At 38.9% G+C, this 19,849-nt stretch overlaps 2 protein-coding genes across 2 annotated transcripts in view; one reads left to right on the top strand and one right to left on the bottom strand.

The window, feature by feature from the left end:
- The window catches only part of URB1 (URB1 ribosome biogenesis factor), a 67,008-nt gene extending 62,652 nt beyond the window's left edge, over positions 1-4,356 (bottom strand). The window contains exon 1 of the mRNA XM_087937560.1: positions 4,229-4,356. The gene's annotated coding sequence lies outside the window, so the exon portion shown is untranslated. The remainder of the gene's footprint in view (positions 1-4,228) is intronic.
- The window catches only part of EVA1C (eva-1 homolog C), a 33,633-nt gene continuing 18,041 nt past the window's right edge, over positions 4,258-19,849 (top strand). The window contains exon 1 of the mRNA XM_026700600.2: positions 4,258-4,693. Coding sequence (XP_026556385.1) covers positions 4,258-4,693 — 436 coding nt within the window. The remainder of the gene's footprint in view (positions 4,694-19,849) is intronic.

A 19,849-nucleotide genomic window follows, 5' to 3' on the forward strand; every position in this document is an offset into this window, starting at 1 on the left:
AAGGATATGTGGTTGTGTTTATTTTCATGGTCATGGTCATGATGTGCACTGAAGATGGTGTTTGATTTCGTTGTACGAAGTGCAATGACAATAAAGTAAACTAAACTAAACTAATAATAATAATAATAATAAATAGAATAGTCCTGCTTCATAAGATGCTAATGTCAATAATATCTACATTGCCATCCTAGCTATTCCAGTAATTAAGTTGAAGTCTTATCCCAGAGAAAAAGAAAGCTGTTGCAGTTGAATACAAGTAAGGCAAAGTTGCTGTTTGTCCATCAAATCCTTCTGCTAAATTGCCTTGAACGTGTCATATTGCTGCACTAGACCCATAAATTTTCTATCAGTAGATTTCTACGTAATCAAACTTAGTGGAATTAAACCTGATAGTTTAAACTTGTAAAGCCCTATATGTCTTGGTGCTATTATCTCAGAACTACTACATCTAGAGTAGGGTGTCCTGCAGGCTGGATGCGTCACGTGCAGGCCACGCCTACCTTGGCTCCGCAAAGGCAAAAAAACGTTGTGATATGTCTTGACATATCATGTGACACGATCAAGTTTAACACCCGTGATCTAGAGTCAATCTGTCCAATGCACCATTTTGTGAAAAATTACTCCTTATTCCACACCATAGAGAAATCGAAGAGGAGGCTGGAAGAGTTGTTTTGTTATGACTCCCAACCTGTTCCAATTTTGTTCATTTTCCAGAAGCAAATTAAAAGTAAACTATTCCAGGGGACTTAGACAATGCTCTGGGAATGCCATACATTCATTTGATTTTAGAGTTCTAGTTTACTGATTTTGTATATTACCGAAAGTTGTAATTGTTGCAGTAGAATGAATGAATGAATGAATAAATGAATGAAAAAGTCTAATTCACAAACATGATAGAAAGTTGAAATCCAACCCACCCAGAAGGTACCAAGTCAGGGAAGGGTCAAAGATGTCACCTATCTTATTCTTGTCTCAAAGAAAGTGGCTGAGAGAAGAAACTAAACTGAAGGAATAAGCAGAGGGATTGCTCATGTATTAAAAAAAACAGTGTTTCATTGATTAAAGTCCAATATAAAAAAATATTGGAATGTCATATTATTTTCCATTTCCATCAAAATACAAACTCTGCAAATCTAGGGTTTTAAATAAAGACCATGTAATGATTAATTTACACTGTCTACTTCAATTAGCCCAACATTTATTTGTAGAGAAACAGAGCTAGAGAAAGCATCAACATTGTTAATACTTTTGGGATATTTCCTTTAATGTCTAAGTTCAGAAAATAAAGGACCTTAAAATGTGGTAAGAACAACTTTTTTCTGTGTTTAAGAAGATATAGGCCAACACATGTATCTGGGAAAGAGACAGCTGAAATGCTTTGAAATTTGATAGCATATAGGCAGTTTTACATTAGGGACTGCTGCAATTGCTATTGTTATTATTTATATCCCCAGTTATAAACTTTTTTATATAGAAAAAATATTCCTTTTATTTTTAAATAAAAAGTCTCAAGATGATTTGATATGAAAAATAAAGCAATTGTAATCATTGATAAAAATAATAATAATGCCATGCGTCAACAAAATAAAGCACTAGAAATAAAAAAGACGCACCAAGTTAAAAAAGGTCCAGGAAATTTTTAAAAATCATCAGCTCTTTGGACTGCTATGAGCATTGCCAGTATAGTGAACCCTTTGTTTCTGTTCTTTCAGAAAAAGAGTGATTGCATACAAATGAGGCATTCTGGATTAGTGACAAGACTCCAATATCATGTCTCTTTTAGAGTGAAACTGAGATAGATGATCATTTTCCTTTAAATCTGGCTTTATCAGGTGTTGAGCTGGGAAAACTGAAAACAAAGTTGCTTTACATAAATATTACAAATGTAACATCTGAATGCTTTCAGAAGATACTATCAGTGAAAAGGCACAGTTATAAAACTGACTGGATGACACAAATGTAAAAAGTATTTGAACTGCCACTTAAGCCCAAGCAATTTGTTTCTTAATGACCACAAGTACACCAAATGAAACGTAACGCTATAGAAAAAGAGAAAAAAAAGGTTGGGATCACAGGTTTCCTTCCTGTAATAATCACATGGAAATAGAACCATGTTACCTCCTGATGGCCATATCTTATACGTTCATATACAAATTGATTTTACAGGGTTCAGATTTGCAGGTAGTCTAAGACTGCATTCATACAACAAAGTTAATTTAATTTGAATATTTTTTTAGATTCACACAGTGCAGTAAACAATAAAGTAATCAAACAGACTGAGTTTGTACAACATGGTAAACAACTAAAAAATTAACCCACACAATTTGGCTGGGTTCACACAATGACAATCTTAATGAGCCACAGTGGCACAGTGGTTAGAGTACAGTACTGCAGGCCACTTCTGCTGACTGCCGGCTGCCTGCAATTTGGCAGTTGGAATCTCACCAGGCTCAAGGTTGACTCAGCCTTCCATCCTTCCAAGGTGGGTAAAATGAGGACCCAGATTGTTGGGGGCAATATGCTGACTCTGTAAAGTGCTTAGAGAGGGCCGTGAAGCTTTAATCTAAGTACTATTGCCAGAGTATTGCTTAATGAATTTATGAACCTCAAGGTAGAGATTTATAGTTTGAAGTCAGCTTTTATTATATATTATGTGAGGTCTGAATTACTTTGCTATTCAAGATGCAATTCTACAAATAAAATATTAATTCAAATGTGTGGGTGTGCTTTAATACTGCTATATAAGGTGTTGAAATCAAGAGGATTAATTTGATTCTGGGTAGATTGCCATATGTTAAAGATGAATGAGTTCTCCAATATCAGAAATCTAGCAAAAACTGTGAAACTATCATCTGACCTAACAGAAATTATGACAAAGCATCAAAAGGAGAAATCTACCCCAATATGCAAGAATAGATTATTGCGATGTGTTCTTTGTCACTATTTGAATTAGGCTATTTAATTCAACTTCATTGCTAATTTTGAGATTCTGTCATATTGCCATAGTGATGTGCATATATTACTTTGATAATAAAAAATTTAAATGCAAAGCCAAAAGCAAACAACATTAAGATTCAGCCTTTCCTTGATATGTGACTTCTGATACGTAACATGTGAAGGGAAGAATGCTGAAATCGATATTACTTCTCAGGAAGAAACATTATTTTTATTGTCTTTACTTATATCCTGCCATTGTTATTTTTATAAATCTCAAAGTGGTGAACATACCTAATACTACTTCTTTCTTCTATTTTCTCCACAACAACCCTGTGAGGTGAGTTGGGCTGAGGGAGAGTGACTGGCCCAAAATCACCCAGCCAGCATTCTTGCCAAGGTGATTTCTAGCCTAGTTGTTTCACTACTGAATGATGAATTCCTTTGCAATCTCTCCAAGAAATGTATTTATTAAATATATTTTAAAATAATTATTGAATATTAACAGTGGACTCCTCCAGATGTATTTGGCAACCAATACCTCCTCATGAAGCATAAGTATCCTAACCGAAGTCAGTGGGGAATGTAATTCCTCATTTTTGGAGGGCAACAGGTGGAAGAGCTGGCAACTCAAAAAGGATTGTGTTCATTTGCACTCGTTAAAGTTTTGCTTTACTTCCCCATTACTTAAAGAGTGCAGAGAATTTGGACTCCACGCCATTCATCGAGATCGAAAATAAAGGTTGGGAGAGGAGAGACCGTTTGTTTCCTTCGTCTTTATTTTCTACCTTCACTTTGAGGGTAATCCTATCCACGTTTATTCCGACTCCTTAGCCTCGTTGATGCCTTACAGGACCGCAGCCCTAACCCCCACCCCATCACTTACACGCCAGCACCAGCAATAACCAGGCAGCGCATCAAAGGGCTGGGGCACGGCCAAAAACCAGCCTGGAACTCATTCCACCCTAGAGCAGCATCGCGTCTTTTCAAAGGGAGCGGCTATAATAAGTAAGAAGTAAGAGAGGAGGAAGAGGAAGAGGAAGAGGAAGAAGAAGAAGAAGAAGAAGAAGAAGAAGAAGAGGAAGAGGAAGAAGAAGAAGAAGAAGAAAAAGAAGAAATTGTCGCCGACGACCCACAGAGAGGTCAAGGTGACAAGAAAAGCCACCTGGAAGGAGACTGGCCAGGAAAGGGTCAAGGGAACCCAATGGGGCGCAAAAGCGGAGAGTCACTGCGCGGCAAGCAACACTGAGTAGTAACTAGCCGGCCGATCAAAACTACGCCGGCTCCTCCGCACTAAGCGCACGCCGTCCTGCCGGCTTTGGGATGGGTTTCCTGGTTTCCCCGCTGTTCTCCGCCAACGCGCAAACAGCCGCGCCGCGCCCTTCGCTCTTCCAACCGCGCCGCGGGATGCATCTGACCGGGATTTCCTCTTCGGGGAAAGTGCGTGGAAGCCGGGCGAAGGCTCCGCGCCGCGTTGCTGTTGCCTGCCGGTCCCCGCCCCTTTCCTTCGCCTCCCTCTCCCTCGCGAAGTTGGCCTCCCTCAGCCGCTCCGGTCCTGGGAAGGACAGGGACTCTCTTGGCTGGAGCCGTCATGTGACGCGATTGGGCTGCCTGGATCGGCGCCGCACCATGAGAGACCTGGGGGCTGGGCAGCGCGCGAGCAGGCGCCAGGTAGCGCCCCGGGGGCTGCTGTTCCCTCGCCTCTTCTGCCTGCTCCTGCTTTGGACCAAAGAGAGCGCCGCGCTGGCTGACTTCTCAGGTAAAGGCACGCGACCCTTGGCCGACGTCGCCCCCCTTTCTCTGTCAGCCCCCCGCAAGACAAGGCGGCAGGGAACCGTTGGGCGCCGGCAAGTGCCGGGCAGGGATGTCCAGGAGCCCCGTTGGTTTAGAAGGGGATTTTTGAGCGCTTTGGGGGAATTGAGCCGCCTACTTTCTCTGTCTCTATAAGTCCAATAAGGATGAGATCGGGAAAGAAAGCTTTTCTTGACAAGTTTCTACCCACTCTGGAACTTTTAAATGGTCGACGGCGGCCTTCGCTGACATAACCAGACGAGTACTGGCCGATCACCAATAGACAGCGCAGGCCGCCTAGTTGGGAGGGATGGTAGTTACGATCTAACATCTCTAGCAGAGAGAGAGCATCGGGGTTAGGTTGGAAACCTGCGGAGTATGGCAAAATTAAATAACAACTTCAACACTAGTATGTTGAGACTCAAACGACAAAGATGTGTACTTGTTTCATTAGCGGCTTATCCAGGTTCCCTTTCCTGGATTTTGTTATGCTTTTTAGCCAAGCAATTGCTTCTCTTCGGATATTGACAGTACCTTCCATTTTTCTAAAGGCTTCTAGATAAATGAAAACTAAACTCATTTTAAAAGTGGCAGCTACGGTGTTCTTTGTCAAAGTATGTGGCAAGATCTAAGGATGAGCCCACTATATTACCAAACTGCCTCTTTGAAATTGCTTCCTAGTTAATTTTCATAGCTGAGCCCTTCTTCATTCTGATTGTATCCAGACCTTCTTCTAGAGACTGTTGAATAATTATTAACAGCTCTGTTCAGTCAGGAGTCAGGACATACTGTACAGGTCCTGGGTACTTTGAAAGAAGCATGGGACAGGAGCAGGGAATCTGGTGCAGAAATATGTATAATAGCTATGCAGAAATCATTTGTTAGGTGCATATGTATGCTTGTGAGGTTTACTCATGCTGGAGATATGGTAGAGAGGAAGGAAAACTCAATCCAGAAGGCATGTTTAGAAAAGATAACATTCATTCTTAAGTATCCTAGAAAAAAATAATTTGCACATGGTAATTCATTCTCCATCCTTTTTTACATCACAATCAGGATAGCTAAAAGGCTTTCTAAAAGTTTAAAAGCACAACTTTAATATTTTCCAAAGAAAATTATTTCAATATCCGTTCATAGGTAGTAAGAATTCTACTGTAGATAATATTAAAGATTTAATCAAAAACATAGAAAAAGTTATAGTTATACATTAATTTAAAATAAAAAAGCCAGTAGGCTTTTTAAAAGAATAATTATATGTTCCAGGAAACACTATCAATGTTCAGAGATTCTGCGAGTTGCAATCCCAAAATCTGAAGGGCAGCTGATTGTCTATAAAAGTTTACCCATTAAGATAGCAAATTGTCTAGCATAAACATTTGAAATGTATGATACAGTTATTATAGCAAGATGATTACCAAATATTATGTTTGAGTGATATTTAAGAGTGCTACAGATTGGTAAGAAAATGTTTGATAAATAGCTACACTAAAATAATCAGTCTGCAAATCTGTCCAAAATATATACTGACAGAATAAGTCAAAACCCCAAAACACACTCGGAAAATAATTAGGAAGCTATCATTGCTGAGACATGTTGATAGACGCTCAGGGATTCTGGAGAAAACTTAAGCACATTAAGTATACAAAAAGGTAAATCTATGTGCTATGACAACATAAAATAAACATGAGTCAACAAGAATTCACATATTTCCTCACCCACACATGCAAGTGATATAAGGGATAGTATAATTGAATGGAAAAAGTGCTGCACGTTTAATCATTCAATAGCCATTGTTTTTGGAACTGGAAAAGTTATATAGCTTAGGTGCTTAAAAGGGCACAAGAACATTTACTAGAAATTCCTATATTGCACAAATGCAACAAATAAAACATAAAAGGAACTGTAAAAAGCTTGGAGCTTAATTTAGCTAAAATCCCTGCAATTGTTATTTTTTATTGGTTAATAATGGTTAAAAAAAACCTAAGGAAGAATTGCTTGCATGTTATTAGTTAATAACATGTTTATTATTCCCTGAAAGATACAAGTATAAAACATGGTACTTCACAGAAGTAAAAGACATACACCCGTTCTAGTATGTGTGAAGAGACTTACAGGAACAGAGCAGGAAATTGTCTCTTGACCATGAGACTGCAACCCAACATGAGATATAGTGCATCTTAAAAGCTCATCTTGAGTGCATGTAGAGTTTAAATGTTCTGAAATTAACTATTTTTTTAGTGGGGAGGGATGAAACCAAATCCTAATCAGTTCATTTTGTGCATTTTTAAGCTGAATTTTTAAACTTTTAAACACGTGTATTTTAATGTATGATTATTTGCAATCTGGTTCTTCAGTCTCTTGCAGGATAATGGTAATGTGCGAACAGCTACAAGGGCTCTATATGTATTGAACCCAATGAAATAAACCCAGTTCTTAGCTACAAATAGTGCTTGAGTTACAGCAATAATGGAGCCTGCCCATTATGGTCATAAGTTGTAATGGACATAAAACAAGATGGTAATGAACCTAATTTTAAGAAGTTTTTTTATGGCGAATGCCATAGTCATTATGTGAATCCATAGTTTGCTATAGTTCTGCCAAGACACTGAAGTACCAGTTTTCAGCAAAACCAGTGCGATCACATGACCATAGGATACTGCAAATGACTGTAATCTCGCCATGTTGCTAAACGCCCAAACCTCAGAATTTCTGATCTGGGTGGTAAGTCCCCTTTTCAGGTAGGTTGTAACTTTGAACAATTGCTAAGCAAGCAGCTGTAAATTGAGGACTGCCTGTATAAAGTTTTCAATTTATTCACGAGCTTTCAGTCTACATCTGTTTAAATGCTAGTATTATATGATCTGGTTTATGGAGTAGAATCGGGGGACTGTTTCTTGCAACTGGATGCTATGGACGCTAAATAAGACACAAACATTTGTACAGTTCATGCAAGCTAATGAGCACCTGATTCCTAATATTTTCCTAAGTATCTGGATTTCCAGTTGATTTGATCTGCGGTTTGTTTGACTGAGTGATTGTCATCATTAACTAATGTCTGAATATTGTAGAAATAGTATGTGATGATCCAAGGCATGGCCTGATGGTGCTTTATTGGACTATTTTGATATCTGCTATTAAACTTTGGGAGAGCATTTTTTGTTCACACTTCACTACAGTTTGGGGATGGGATGACAAAGCTTCTCTAGCAGGCTGGCTGGAGAATTCTGGTAGTACACGCATCTTGAAGTTGCCAGGTTTGAAAGACACTGCCATACAGACATATTTTCCATTTCTGATGTTCTTATAGCAAAATAAAAGCTAACATTATTCTTCTAGCAAAATAACAGCTAACTTTACTTCCCATGGTAAATAGCCAGAGAAGACCTATCTGTAGATTTCCGCAGCTCCCAGAAAAGGAATTATAGTTTTGTTGGGGTGCTCGTAAAATCGGGTACATCTGAATGGCATTGATGTTACAAATAGCATGTATAGATACTGAGTTTCAGGCAACCATTGGGAAAGCAACGAACGTTAGCAGAAACAAGTCCAGTTCAAGCCGTAAATTTTTAATAAATTTTGATTTTCTTCCTTCAACTGTGGTTTCTATTTTTGCTTTTATGATATTTATTATGCTGGCTTTTTATATTTGCTGGTTTTATATCTTCATTTTTTTATCTATTGTTGTGCACCACCCAGAGTTGCCTTAGGTGAGATAGAAGCTATTATTTATTTATTATATATTAATTTATTAAATTTATTAAATAAATAAAAAAAGTCTTCTGTGGAAGCTAGGAGTGGGTAGAACTGATGGATTGTATGTAATTATTTCTTCTAGCTTTTTTCTGTGCAAGATGTTTTGAGATCTCTGTTGATTTCAGTGAGAATATCTAGCAATCCCAATTAGCCATAGCAATAGCACGTAGACTTATATACCGCTTCATTGTGCATTACAGCCCTCTCTAAGCGGTTTACAGAGTCAGCATGTTGCCCTCAACAATCTGGGCCTTTAATTAATAATTAGCCATTATTAATTATTTTATTTTATTTTAGAAAATTTATATTGCTGCCTACTTGCACATGGCAATTCAAGATGGCTTACACAGATAAAAAAAACATATAAAAGAAATAAAAAGAATAATAATCAAATAGTAAAATAATAAACTCCCACCCACCCCCACCCTGATGACAACACACATTCATACAAACCATTTAATGGGCTCCATCCGCTCTGGGTTTCCAGGTCCGCTGACAGAACCAGGTCTTCAGCACCTTCCAAAAGAGTGTTAGAGTGGAGGCCAGTCTAATATTGGGGGGAATGATATTCCAGAGAGAAGGAGCCACCATGGAGAAGGCCCTTCTTCTGAGTCCCAACCCCTCGAAGGGATGGAACCCACAACATTCCTTGCCTTTCTCTCTAGTGGCTTGGGTAGATGTGACCGGCAAGAGACGGTCCCTCAGATGACCTCGTCCCAAGCCATGAAGGGCTTTAAAGGTGACAACAAGCACCTTGAATTGCACTCAGCAACAAATTGGCAACCAATGCAGTTCCCGCAGAAGAGGTGAAATGTGCACATCAAAATCTACACAAAACCATGCAGGCCGCTGCATTTTGCACCAAGTGAAGCTTCTGGATACTCTTCAGGAGTAGCCCCACCCAGGAGAGCACATTGCAATAGTCAAGATGGGAGGTGACTAGGGCATGAGTGACCATGAGAAGGGGTTATTGATCCAGAAAGGGCATAATTGTTGCACAACCCACAATTGTGCAAAGGTCCTCCTGGCCACAACTTCTCTTTGAGCTGGAGTCGCGAGTCTAGGAGAACCCACAGATTACACACAGGGTCTGTTTGGGGCAGTGCCACCCCATCCAAGATCAAAGATAGCAGTTCTCCATGGGCCAAAGAACCCCAAACCCAAAGCCACTCATTGTTGCCAGGGTTCAATTTCAACCCATTGCTCCCCATCCAGCCCCTAACAGTCTCCAGGCACTGCGAGAGGCAGGTCAGGGCATCACTTAACTCACCAAGGGCAGAGACAAACAGCTGAGTATCATCAGCATCAGTAATTACTTGAAACAAAGGCAAAATAAGGATTGCCAATGGGGACAGAAAATTTCAGAATTGTAGTTTCTTGTTCATTCAAGTTTGGATGAATAATATTTCAAATCAGCAGTAGGAAAGACTTACCCCAAAAGGCCAGCATTTGCCTTCTAATTGTGGTTGGATATATCCATATACCTTAAAGAATTACAAGTTATCGCAATATTCTAAATACCAGGCATCTAAAATTATTGATCTAGGTCCAACTTTCTCTTCCTTGTTAATAGCCACAGAATAGATTTCTTTAAACTTGATTGAGTTTGTGAAAACAAATCCTTTTAAAGAGATGGATCACTCTGCTGCCTTGTATAAACAAAAAGTTTATGATAGGGAAAGCAGTGTGTTACATTTGATTAATAACTCGCTCTGTGTTTCATATAAACTTTTTTCCAATAAAGTAAAGCTTCATATTTTATTTGGCAGGTGTTACAGTATACCTTGCCAAAAAGAAAAAAAAGAAAGGAAAAGGCAATATGAGATCCAAAATGCCAAGAATTTCTACATCCAATAATGAGATCATTAAATATGTATATTCCTGCTTAAGCCTTTTCTCATCCACATAAATCTTGAGCTTTGATATTAAGATTATTCAGTGGTATACTTTCCAGGGTCTCTGATTATTTTGAAAATGTAGTTTTTAGAGACTCAGAATGGGAGATTTTGTCCTACCTGTGTTTGCCAATAATCAATGTCACTAGTCTGAAGTGCTTCAGTAATTTCCCTACTTCCTGTGAATAAAATATATTTACTTTCATTTCCATTGATATATGCATTATATTCAGTATTTGTCCTGAACTAAAAGTTGCTTGCTTATTAAAGACAGAAGACATCCCATTTTTTCCAGAGGTCTAGAAATAGATTTGGTTGCATTACCACTGTTGAAGGTTTATAAAACAACACAATATGCTTCCAATTATAATGGATTTTAACTGTCAAATTTTATGCTTCTCAATTTAAGAGTTGATGTAATAATGGCATCAGATCTTTTATTTTCCAAAGCTGCAATCCTTAGCATTTTATCCGAAAGCAGATTTCATTGAAATCAATATTGCTGATTTAATTGGGTACATTAAGTATTTTGAAGTAGGTTTTTAAGGTTATAATTGACTTTATTTTCAATGTGCAATGAAGTTTAGAAGCACTAATTTGTAATTTTATTGTCATATATCTGAAGTAGGGTCCATTTAAATCTGTAGACTTTATTTTCAAGAAGAATATGGTATATCAAATGCTCATATGATCGTAATTATTATATAAGTATATAAAACATCCATCATATTTTTGTATAGGTAATCCCCAAGTTAATGACAGTTCACTTAGCTATTATTTGATGTTATGACTATTCGTGTTTCCCCCAAAATAAGACCTGATCTTATTTTCTTTTGGGCCTCAAAATAAGCACTAGGGCTTATTTTCAGAGGGTATCTTATTTTTTTCCCATGTATAGGAGGCCCACTTTGTTTGCTTGTTCACGATGGGGCAAGAGGCTGTGCAATGTGCTGGTGCTGCCACCATGAGGCGGGGGGGTAGAGCTGCCCAACGTGCCCTGCACCAGCTATCTCGGACTGCCAGTCCATCCACAACCTGACACCTTCTCACCTCAAAGCCACAGCACCAGCACACCGGTCAACCTCCTGCTCCATTGTGACCGTGAGCAAGCAGAAAAAGTGGGTTGGCAGCCACATGTGCTCCTGCTGCACATAGCTACCAGTGTTGCCACTGCAAAGCAGGTACTGAGGCACGGATGGCCTGGCTACAGGGGACATGAGGTAAGCTGGTGCGGGCCACATGGAGCAGCTCCACCACCACCTCACCTCACCTTGTGGCCGTGGCACCTTGTGCAACCAGACAAATGGGCAGGCAGCTGGCTGCACAAACTGCAGGGCTTATTTGGGGCTTATATTAGGTGCACATGTAAAAACATGCTAGGGTTTATTTTTGGATAGGTCTTATTTTCTAGAAAACAGGGTTGCCCCCCCCCCAAGTACTTATGAACCAGTCCCAAAATTACAAATGTTGCAGCACCTTGCCTGTTGTTCACACTTATGAATAACAGAAGAGGCACTCCAACACTCACCCTGCCTATTCCCTACCCCTCCACACCTGGTCTTCACAGACACTCCACCTGTGGAAACATACTTACCTTGCAAAGATCTCTCTGCTGTGGGGTTTTGGGTTTTTTTGCCCATTTTGTTTCTTGAGGCCTTAGGTGCATTCTCAAAGAACAGAGGCCTAAAGTACTGCAAGATCATGCAAGATCAGTAACGCAAGATCCCATGCTACCGATCTCATGTGATCTCACACTACTTTTGGTCTCTGCTCTCTGCGAATTTAGGCGTAGACAAGATTTGTGGCAAAAGGCTTTGCAAACGGAGGGAAGGCTTTTGTCTTTCAGATCTTTCCTCCATTTGCCGTTTTCTTGCTGAAGCCTGCAGGGAGATTGAGTCCCTGCAGGCTTTGACAACCCTTTGCAAAACGCACTTTTGTTGCTGAGAATGGAGCCCCATAAGGGTGCACACATCTCTCTGGGCCTCCTTTCTCATTGGCAAAGGCCTTCTGAAGGACTTTGCCACTGAAAATGAAGCCCCAGAAGAGTGCGTCTGTGTCCCTCCGAAACTCAGATCATACTAGCAGAGGCTTTTTGCAAAGGATTGCCAAAGGCTACAAGGAGATTGCATCTCTGTAGGCTTCAACAACCTTTGCAAAAAGCCTTTTCTGGCAACAGCAGAGCTTGGGAGGGGCTGGCGCATCCCTCAAAAGCTCCATTTGTGCTGGAAAAGACTTCTTACAATAGCTTTCCAAGGTTCTTGCAAGCCGATGGGACTCTTTTAGGGAACAGATTTCGCTGCCTAAAATGGTCCCATCCAGAGATGGGCTGCACTTATGTTAACAACCGGTTCACTGGTTGTGAGTGCGCACGCGCACACATGTTCACTTTGCTCACACATGCCTCTTCGGAGCTGAAACATAGCTTCAAACATGCAGCTAATCTACTCTGGCCGCTCCAGTGAGTACAGCAGGTGCAGCACGGAACTCAGCTGGGTGGCATGGGCGGGGGGAACAAGCCAGAAAGTTAGTTATATATGGAAAGGATAGTGCAGGAATGGGTGATCACAACTACCTGTTCACCCGAACCAGTCTGACCAGGCAGCAGCCCACCACTGGTCCCATCACTTCCAAACTCTTTGTAGTCTGAGTCTGGAAGCTTCTGAGCATCGTGATCTCAAATAGCAGAAAGACTGGAGAGGAGACAGGTTGCTAGATCTTTGCAAGGTGACTGACCCGGCGAGGCAGGATGGGGGAGAAGCAATTGTGGGGAGCATGAAGCATTTCAGTGGTCAGGGAGGCCTTGGGTGGTCTTAAACAGGTGGCCTATTCCATCACTAGGCCCTCCATGGCCCTCCCTACCCTGAAATACCTCATATGCAGTTAACAATCCGCACATTCAATTAGCAAATGCGTGCGTGAAAGGAGGGAGGGATTGCATGAATCCTTGGGTTATCAATGTAATTAGCAGGCTCCATTGCATTCATAATCTGTACTTGTGATACAGTACAGTATAGGTATGTTCCTTTTGTTTTGGATACTCTTTTTCCCTACAGAGAGATTATTTAAACAGATCTACATTGGGAGAAATGTTTTATGTGTATTTCAGGCTTTTTACTTGTTATATCAGAAAAGTTCTAGAAACTTTATTTGTATTGTTTATTATCCCTGAAAATTTAAGGACTTGACAATCTGGATATGTTTGGCAGTAGAAAAATTGGATTCAAGACAAAAAAAAGGATGACATGATATAATAATTGAATGTGAGAGGAAACAGCGCTTTTCATTATTTGGAATTCCAAAGAAACAAAATTCCATATGTATTCCATACGTCCTCATTATTTGTTGCTATTATGATAATATATTCCATGTGCAGAATGATTGGCAAATATTGAATTGTTTAAAATATTTAATTCTTCAGTTTCATTTCCAGATTAGTTGCACTGAGTAACTTGACATATCTTTATTACTTTTTTAAAAAGAGACTTAGAATAAAATAGTAAAATGACAAAGAAATACTAAGGCCATAATTCTATATATTATCTCATAGTGAGTCTAATTAAATTTAGCAAGATTGGTTTTTACATTATCATGTATTGGACAAAAATATTTCAGAAAAAAGTTCCTTATTTTGGTCCAGTTTAATAGAACACTGCCAAATGCAAAACAAATTGAAACCTCACTGTTTTCAAATTGTATAACAATTTTCCCAATGTTGTTTATGAGGTGGTAGGAGATTTTAACCTGTTCTTTCAAATATTTCATAATTCTTTATACAGTAAACAGTAGGAAGTTGGTGGAAGTCATAATTGGTAATTTAATGGTTGGATTGGCACAAATGTTAGATTACAACTCCCCGTGTCCTTAGAGTAGCAGTCCCAACTGTTTTGATATCAAGGACCAGTTTTGTGAAAGACAAATTTTCCACGGACTTGGGGGAGGGATGATTTTGGTTTTGCTCACTTGCCTGCTGCTCACCTCCAGCTGTGTGACCAATTCCTAACAGGCCACAGACCAGAACCAGTCTGTGGCCCAGTGGTTGGGGACCCCTGTCCTGGAGTATCTCATGCTGGCCATGGTAGTTGGACCTCTTAAGAGCTAGCCTTCAACAACTATCGGAGAACCAGAGTTTTCTTATTTTTAGCCTATAGGGACTAATGGTGACCATATGATTTCAGTGAGATATTTTTCATATTGAATTGCATACTGTTTGATATGGAAAGATACTCTTTAAAAAATAAATTACATATTGTCTAATTAATATAATTGATTTCCCTACATCAGAGTTTGCATACCATATGGAAACTGATTGCCCTGTAGGCTAAATCCAAACTTGGACTTACTTAAAGAATACTCCTTGAAATCAATATGACATAACTTAATTGTTTTCAGTCGATTTATTCTAAGGACTTTTCCTCATACTGATTTACAGACCCTTTCCTGAGTCAGCAGAAAATTATAGTAGCCAATGGTATTTGTGGGGGAACCAGGGAAGCAAATCTGGCAAGATGATAGTCACAGCATTCTGACTGATTCCACATTTTGTTTATATATGCACCAACAACACCTACACATAGAGGACTTTGACTATGAAGCCATCCCTGATATCTTGGCTAGTTTGACCTACCTCCCACTGAAACTACTCAGACTGGCATATAAGTTGAAGTCCCTATTGCTGATTCCTACCATGTATCTATTTTTCTCTGTTTCAAGTCACTGCAGTCACTTAAAAGTTCCCTTCAAGTTAAAGGATGACCAAGCCTAAGAGATGTTAAAGGCCACGAAGTTATCCTTCAAATGTAGTGGAATAAGGGGAGAAATATTAGATTATGGATTCAAGATAAGGGCGCTTTAAGTTTGTCTCATTAATGGACTAGGAAAGAGATCAAACCAACATAATGGTGCAGACAAAATGATGGGAAAGTAAGAAATGGGCAAGTTTGTGCCACCATAGTTAGGTAGAAGTAGAGAAAAGCATGTGTAATATTAAATCTGTATCTAACTGAATGTTCTCAATATGAACAAAGTCTTTTGTTCTTGCCTCAATTGCAATAGTAGCATAATACAGTGTTATCTTTGGTTCAGCGGTACACAAAGTTCTGTGGCACTTGACCTTGAGAGCTTTCAAGTGTAATCCAAAGAGATGCTACATGTTACAAATTATATTTGACAATCCCTAGTCCCAAGAAAGATATGCTATCTTCTGTATGTTGAAGACAGATGTTAGTTGCACATGAAAACCAAGCAAATGGTGTTTTTTCTTAATGGAAACTGCTATGGACCAAACATACACACATACACACACACACCAATAATACAGAGTATCTTGCATGAATGTTATTTTTTCTGAGCTAAAAGGCCGAACCAAGAAATAAAACTTCTTCTCTGCATTAATTCTTATCCTAAAACAGATGTTTGAGAATTGACTGTTTTGCTGATAGCAGTTGATAACTAATTTTTTCAATGTGAACATCTACACCTTATCACAAAGGGTTAATAAAATACCAAGAGTTGTCAACTTGCCAATAATTGAAAGAAAGACTATTGTGTATAAATGTTTTCCTTCTATTGCCACTGTGAGAATGTGCATTGCCAACCCACATTGCAAAAATTTGAGTAATGTTTACAATCTGCAGTGGAAACAGCAAAAAAGGAAAAAGATAAAAGTTAGCTTTGTGTAGCTGTTCTTGGCTGGCTGGGTTTTGAGACAGCATGACTAGTGAATATTGGAACATTTAAGAAATGGGAGAAAAAACACAAAGGCAAAACAGATACTGAAAGAACTGGTAGGGACAAAAATTAAACTCTTCAGCAATAGAGAATCAACTGCCCTCCAAATGTTGCTGGATTTCAAATTTCAGCCTAGGATGTGATTAAAGAAAAACAGGTTATGGTAACCATGTTTTTTTCTGGATCAAACATCATTTCATCAGATGTATACAATATTGTCCTGAAACAGGAGGCTGTTGGAACACACACAGTCTCACAAACATACAGACAGATCAATTTGGGGGATGGCAACTAGCAAAAGAACAAAATTATTGGATTAATACAAAGTATTCTTGCATTGTTGAGTTGATTAATGTCTTGTCAAATCAAAGCAATTTACTTATTCTTTGAGAACTCCTAGGGAGGAGCTGTTTTGATCCTCTTCCTCCCAACTAAACTTCACTGTCTCTTGCTCCTCTGGAATGCATCCCTTCTCTCCTGGGAGTTTGGACTTCATTCCACGACATCTCTATAGTGTAATAAGAAATTTTGACCTCTGATTATTTTGTGAGAAACTTTGGCTCAGCAAAGAATAAGCAGCATGCTAGTGAAGCTGCTAATATCTGCACACATATTCATCTTATATGTGAATAGTTAATAAATACTAGCTAATAAATGAAATATATCTCATTTATTTCAAAAAAAGAATATGAGGATGAATGCATATCAGAATATATTTTATGATTGTATTTCATGGCCATAGCAAGTTTATGCTTTTAATCCAAAGTCCATATTCGAGTCAAAACCTTGGATTCACTGCTCTACAAGTAGGCTAGGAAAGATTGCTCCATGAAATCCTAAGAATGGCTACCACTAAGGGCTTCTCGGCCTTCTTCAAAACTAACATTGGTTCAGAGTAGAGATAAAATTGTCCAAAGGCATCCTGAGCAACCGCTTCCAAACCAAGGAGAATTATATCATGAAGCAAGAGGAGGCGGGCTGGCGGGCTGGCTGATAGCCAGGGTTCCTTTGGACATTGTATGCAAATTCCTTTGGACACATTGTATGCAAAGCCAGAGTGAATTTTAAATGATACCTAAACTCTGGCCTCCTTTCTTCCTATATAGTAAGTGGGGAATGTTCTCCAGTCAACTGGTGATAGTTATTGGGAGAGGAGAAAAACAAAGCTGGGAAGACCATCAGTCTCCATCCTTAACATGCTCTGTATTTCATGAGGGCAGCCTGATTGATGAATACTGTACGAGTAACAGGACTGGGATCATCCAAGTGAAAAGCCAATTTTATACTGATAGGCATATGGAGTGGTAGATGCACTTTCTCAGTTTTAATGAAGAACCCTAAATCAGATCCCTGGAATATTTTCAAGTGTTATGGAAAGAAGGATGATTGCAAGTTAAGAAAGATATAAAGAAGCATACTAAATTTGAAAATGTGTAAGATAAAAATAAATTTTATTTATATTCTAAGCTATATTTTCTTACCCCATCCTTTAATTTATTGAAAATGTATTGATTTATTGCATATTTTAAAGAACCTAGAAATTTTGCAATATTTAGATATTATGGTACATTAAATTTCTTTCTCTGTGTGTAGTGGTTGTAGTCAGCACCATCTAAAGTTATTACAAATACTGTGATGTCTATACCCAGATTAGATGGACCCGTGTGTGACTCAATTCAATTATTCGTAGGACCTGAAGAAGCATTAACAAATTCAGCAGTACCCTTTGATATCCACTTATGGAGTTTTAAGTGGAATGAGATAATCTTGCCAATATGATAGCTTGCACTATAGCTGTTGTTCTGTAGGTTTCTGACTTCATCCTTCTTGTTGACATGGTTGTTTGCTGATTTTGTTATAAATTTTTCAGTTGCATTTGGCACATTCTTGTGAGGACTTGATGGATGAGACTTTAGGAACCTGGCCAATCATTTGTGTGGTACTTCACTCTATTTTGATCTGAAATAAATAGGTCTGTAATGAAAAACATATGGTAAGTCAACAGTTCTTATTACAAAATATAGATTGAACTGTTCCAGCCAATATAATTAACATTTATGTTAATTGTCAGTTTGATAATACTCATGTTAGCTCCTGAAATAGAACCTACGTAATACTTGTTTTCCTAACAAAGCATTCTGCCACTGTTGTGATTGTTCGCTGGAGGGGTAGCCAGATATCTGGTTTATGAAGGGTTTACTTGTTTTTCTTTCAGTACCAAGATCTGCCACTTAAATCCTGGTGCCACAGATAACCACATAGAATTAAAAAATTCTAAGGTCAGGAGTTTATTCTGAGTAGCAGTCTGAAAATAATAGCACTTCCACACTGAAAAATTCAGTCTTGGTTATTACCACAATTTTTATTTTTGCTTCTGTAGTATAATTTAGGTAAAGGTGAAGAATATAAAAGATTGGGTCTGTGAGCTTTTTGAGTTACAAAGCACCTATTTCACCCTTAATTCTGTCCAATATTTTCCAAGAAATTGGGCCTGTTCCAGAGGTGGTATTCAGCAGGTTCTGGCCAGTTCTGGAGAACCGGTAGCAGAAAATTTGAGTAGGTCGGAGAACTGGCAAATTTATTTTTATTTATTTATTTGATGGTGCACACCCCTTACAAACCTCTTAGGAATGGGGTGAGGTCAATAGTGGATAGGTTGAGGTTAAAGGAGTGGGGGTTAGAGGATGTAACAACAGAGTCAGGTAGTGCATTCCAGGCATTGACCACTCTGTTGCTGAAGTCGTACCTTCTGCAATCGAGTTTGAAGCCATTTACATTGAGTTTGTATCTGTTGTGTGCTCTTGTATTGTTGTTGTTGAAGCTGAAGTAGTCATTGACTGGTAGGAAATTGTAGCAGATAATTTTGTGTGCTACGCTTAAGTCTAACCATAGGCTGCGTAGTTCAAGGTTGTCCAAGCCCAAAATCTCAAGCCTGGTGTTATAGGGTATTCTGCTGTGAGCAGAGGAGTGTAGTATCTTCTCGTGAAATACTTCTGGACTCGCTCGATTGTATTAATGTCCGATATGCAGTGAGGATTCCAGACTGATGAGCTGTATTCAAGTATTGGTCTGGCAAAAGTTTTGTATGCTCTAGTTAACAATTCGAGGAGGAGAAGCTTCGTAAGATTAGATTTATAACTCTTAATGCCTTTTTGACAATGCTGTTACAGTGAGCTCTGGCACTTAGGTCATTTGATATGAGAACACCTTGACAGAGTGAGGATCATCAACAAGGTATCCACCTAGTTTGTATTTGGTGTACTGATTATTTTTTTTACCAATGTGTAGGACAGAGCATTTGTTGGTCGAGATTTGGAGTTGCCAGATGTTTGACCATTCAGACACATAATCAAGGTCACTTTGAAGGATAGTAGCATTGTTGGTGGTGTTGAATAGTTTTACGTCATCCGCAAAGAGGTGATCACAAAGGTCATTTATATAGAGTATAAAGATGGTGGGTCCTAGGATGCTACCTTGGGGGATACCACTGTTAACTGGAACAGGGTTTGATATAGTGTTCCCTATTTTTACTATTTGTTGCCTGTTTGACAGGAACTCCATTTATGAAGGGATCCGGAAATGCCGTAAGAGTTTAGTTTTAACAGTAGTTTGTCATGTACCAATGAATCAAAGGCTTTGCAGAAGTCTATGTAAATTGTGTCTATAGCTTTACCCTGGTCAAGTAGAGTAGTCCATATGTTTTTGCAGTGTAGGAGTACCACTCTGACTGGAGATTTTACAGTGTCCTT

This window comes from Pseudonaja textilis, chromosome 7 (genome assembly GCF_049901715.1).
Source record: "Pseudonaja textilis isolate UNSWEBS1 chromosome 7, rPseTex1.2, whole genome shotgun sequence".
In the NCBI taxonomy this organism is placed as follows: Eukaryota; Metazoa; Chordata; class Lepidosauria; order Squamata; family Elapidae; genus Pseudonaja; species Pseudonaja textilis.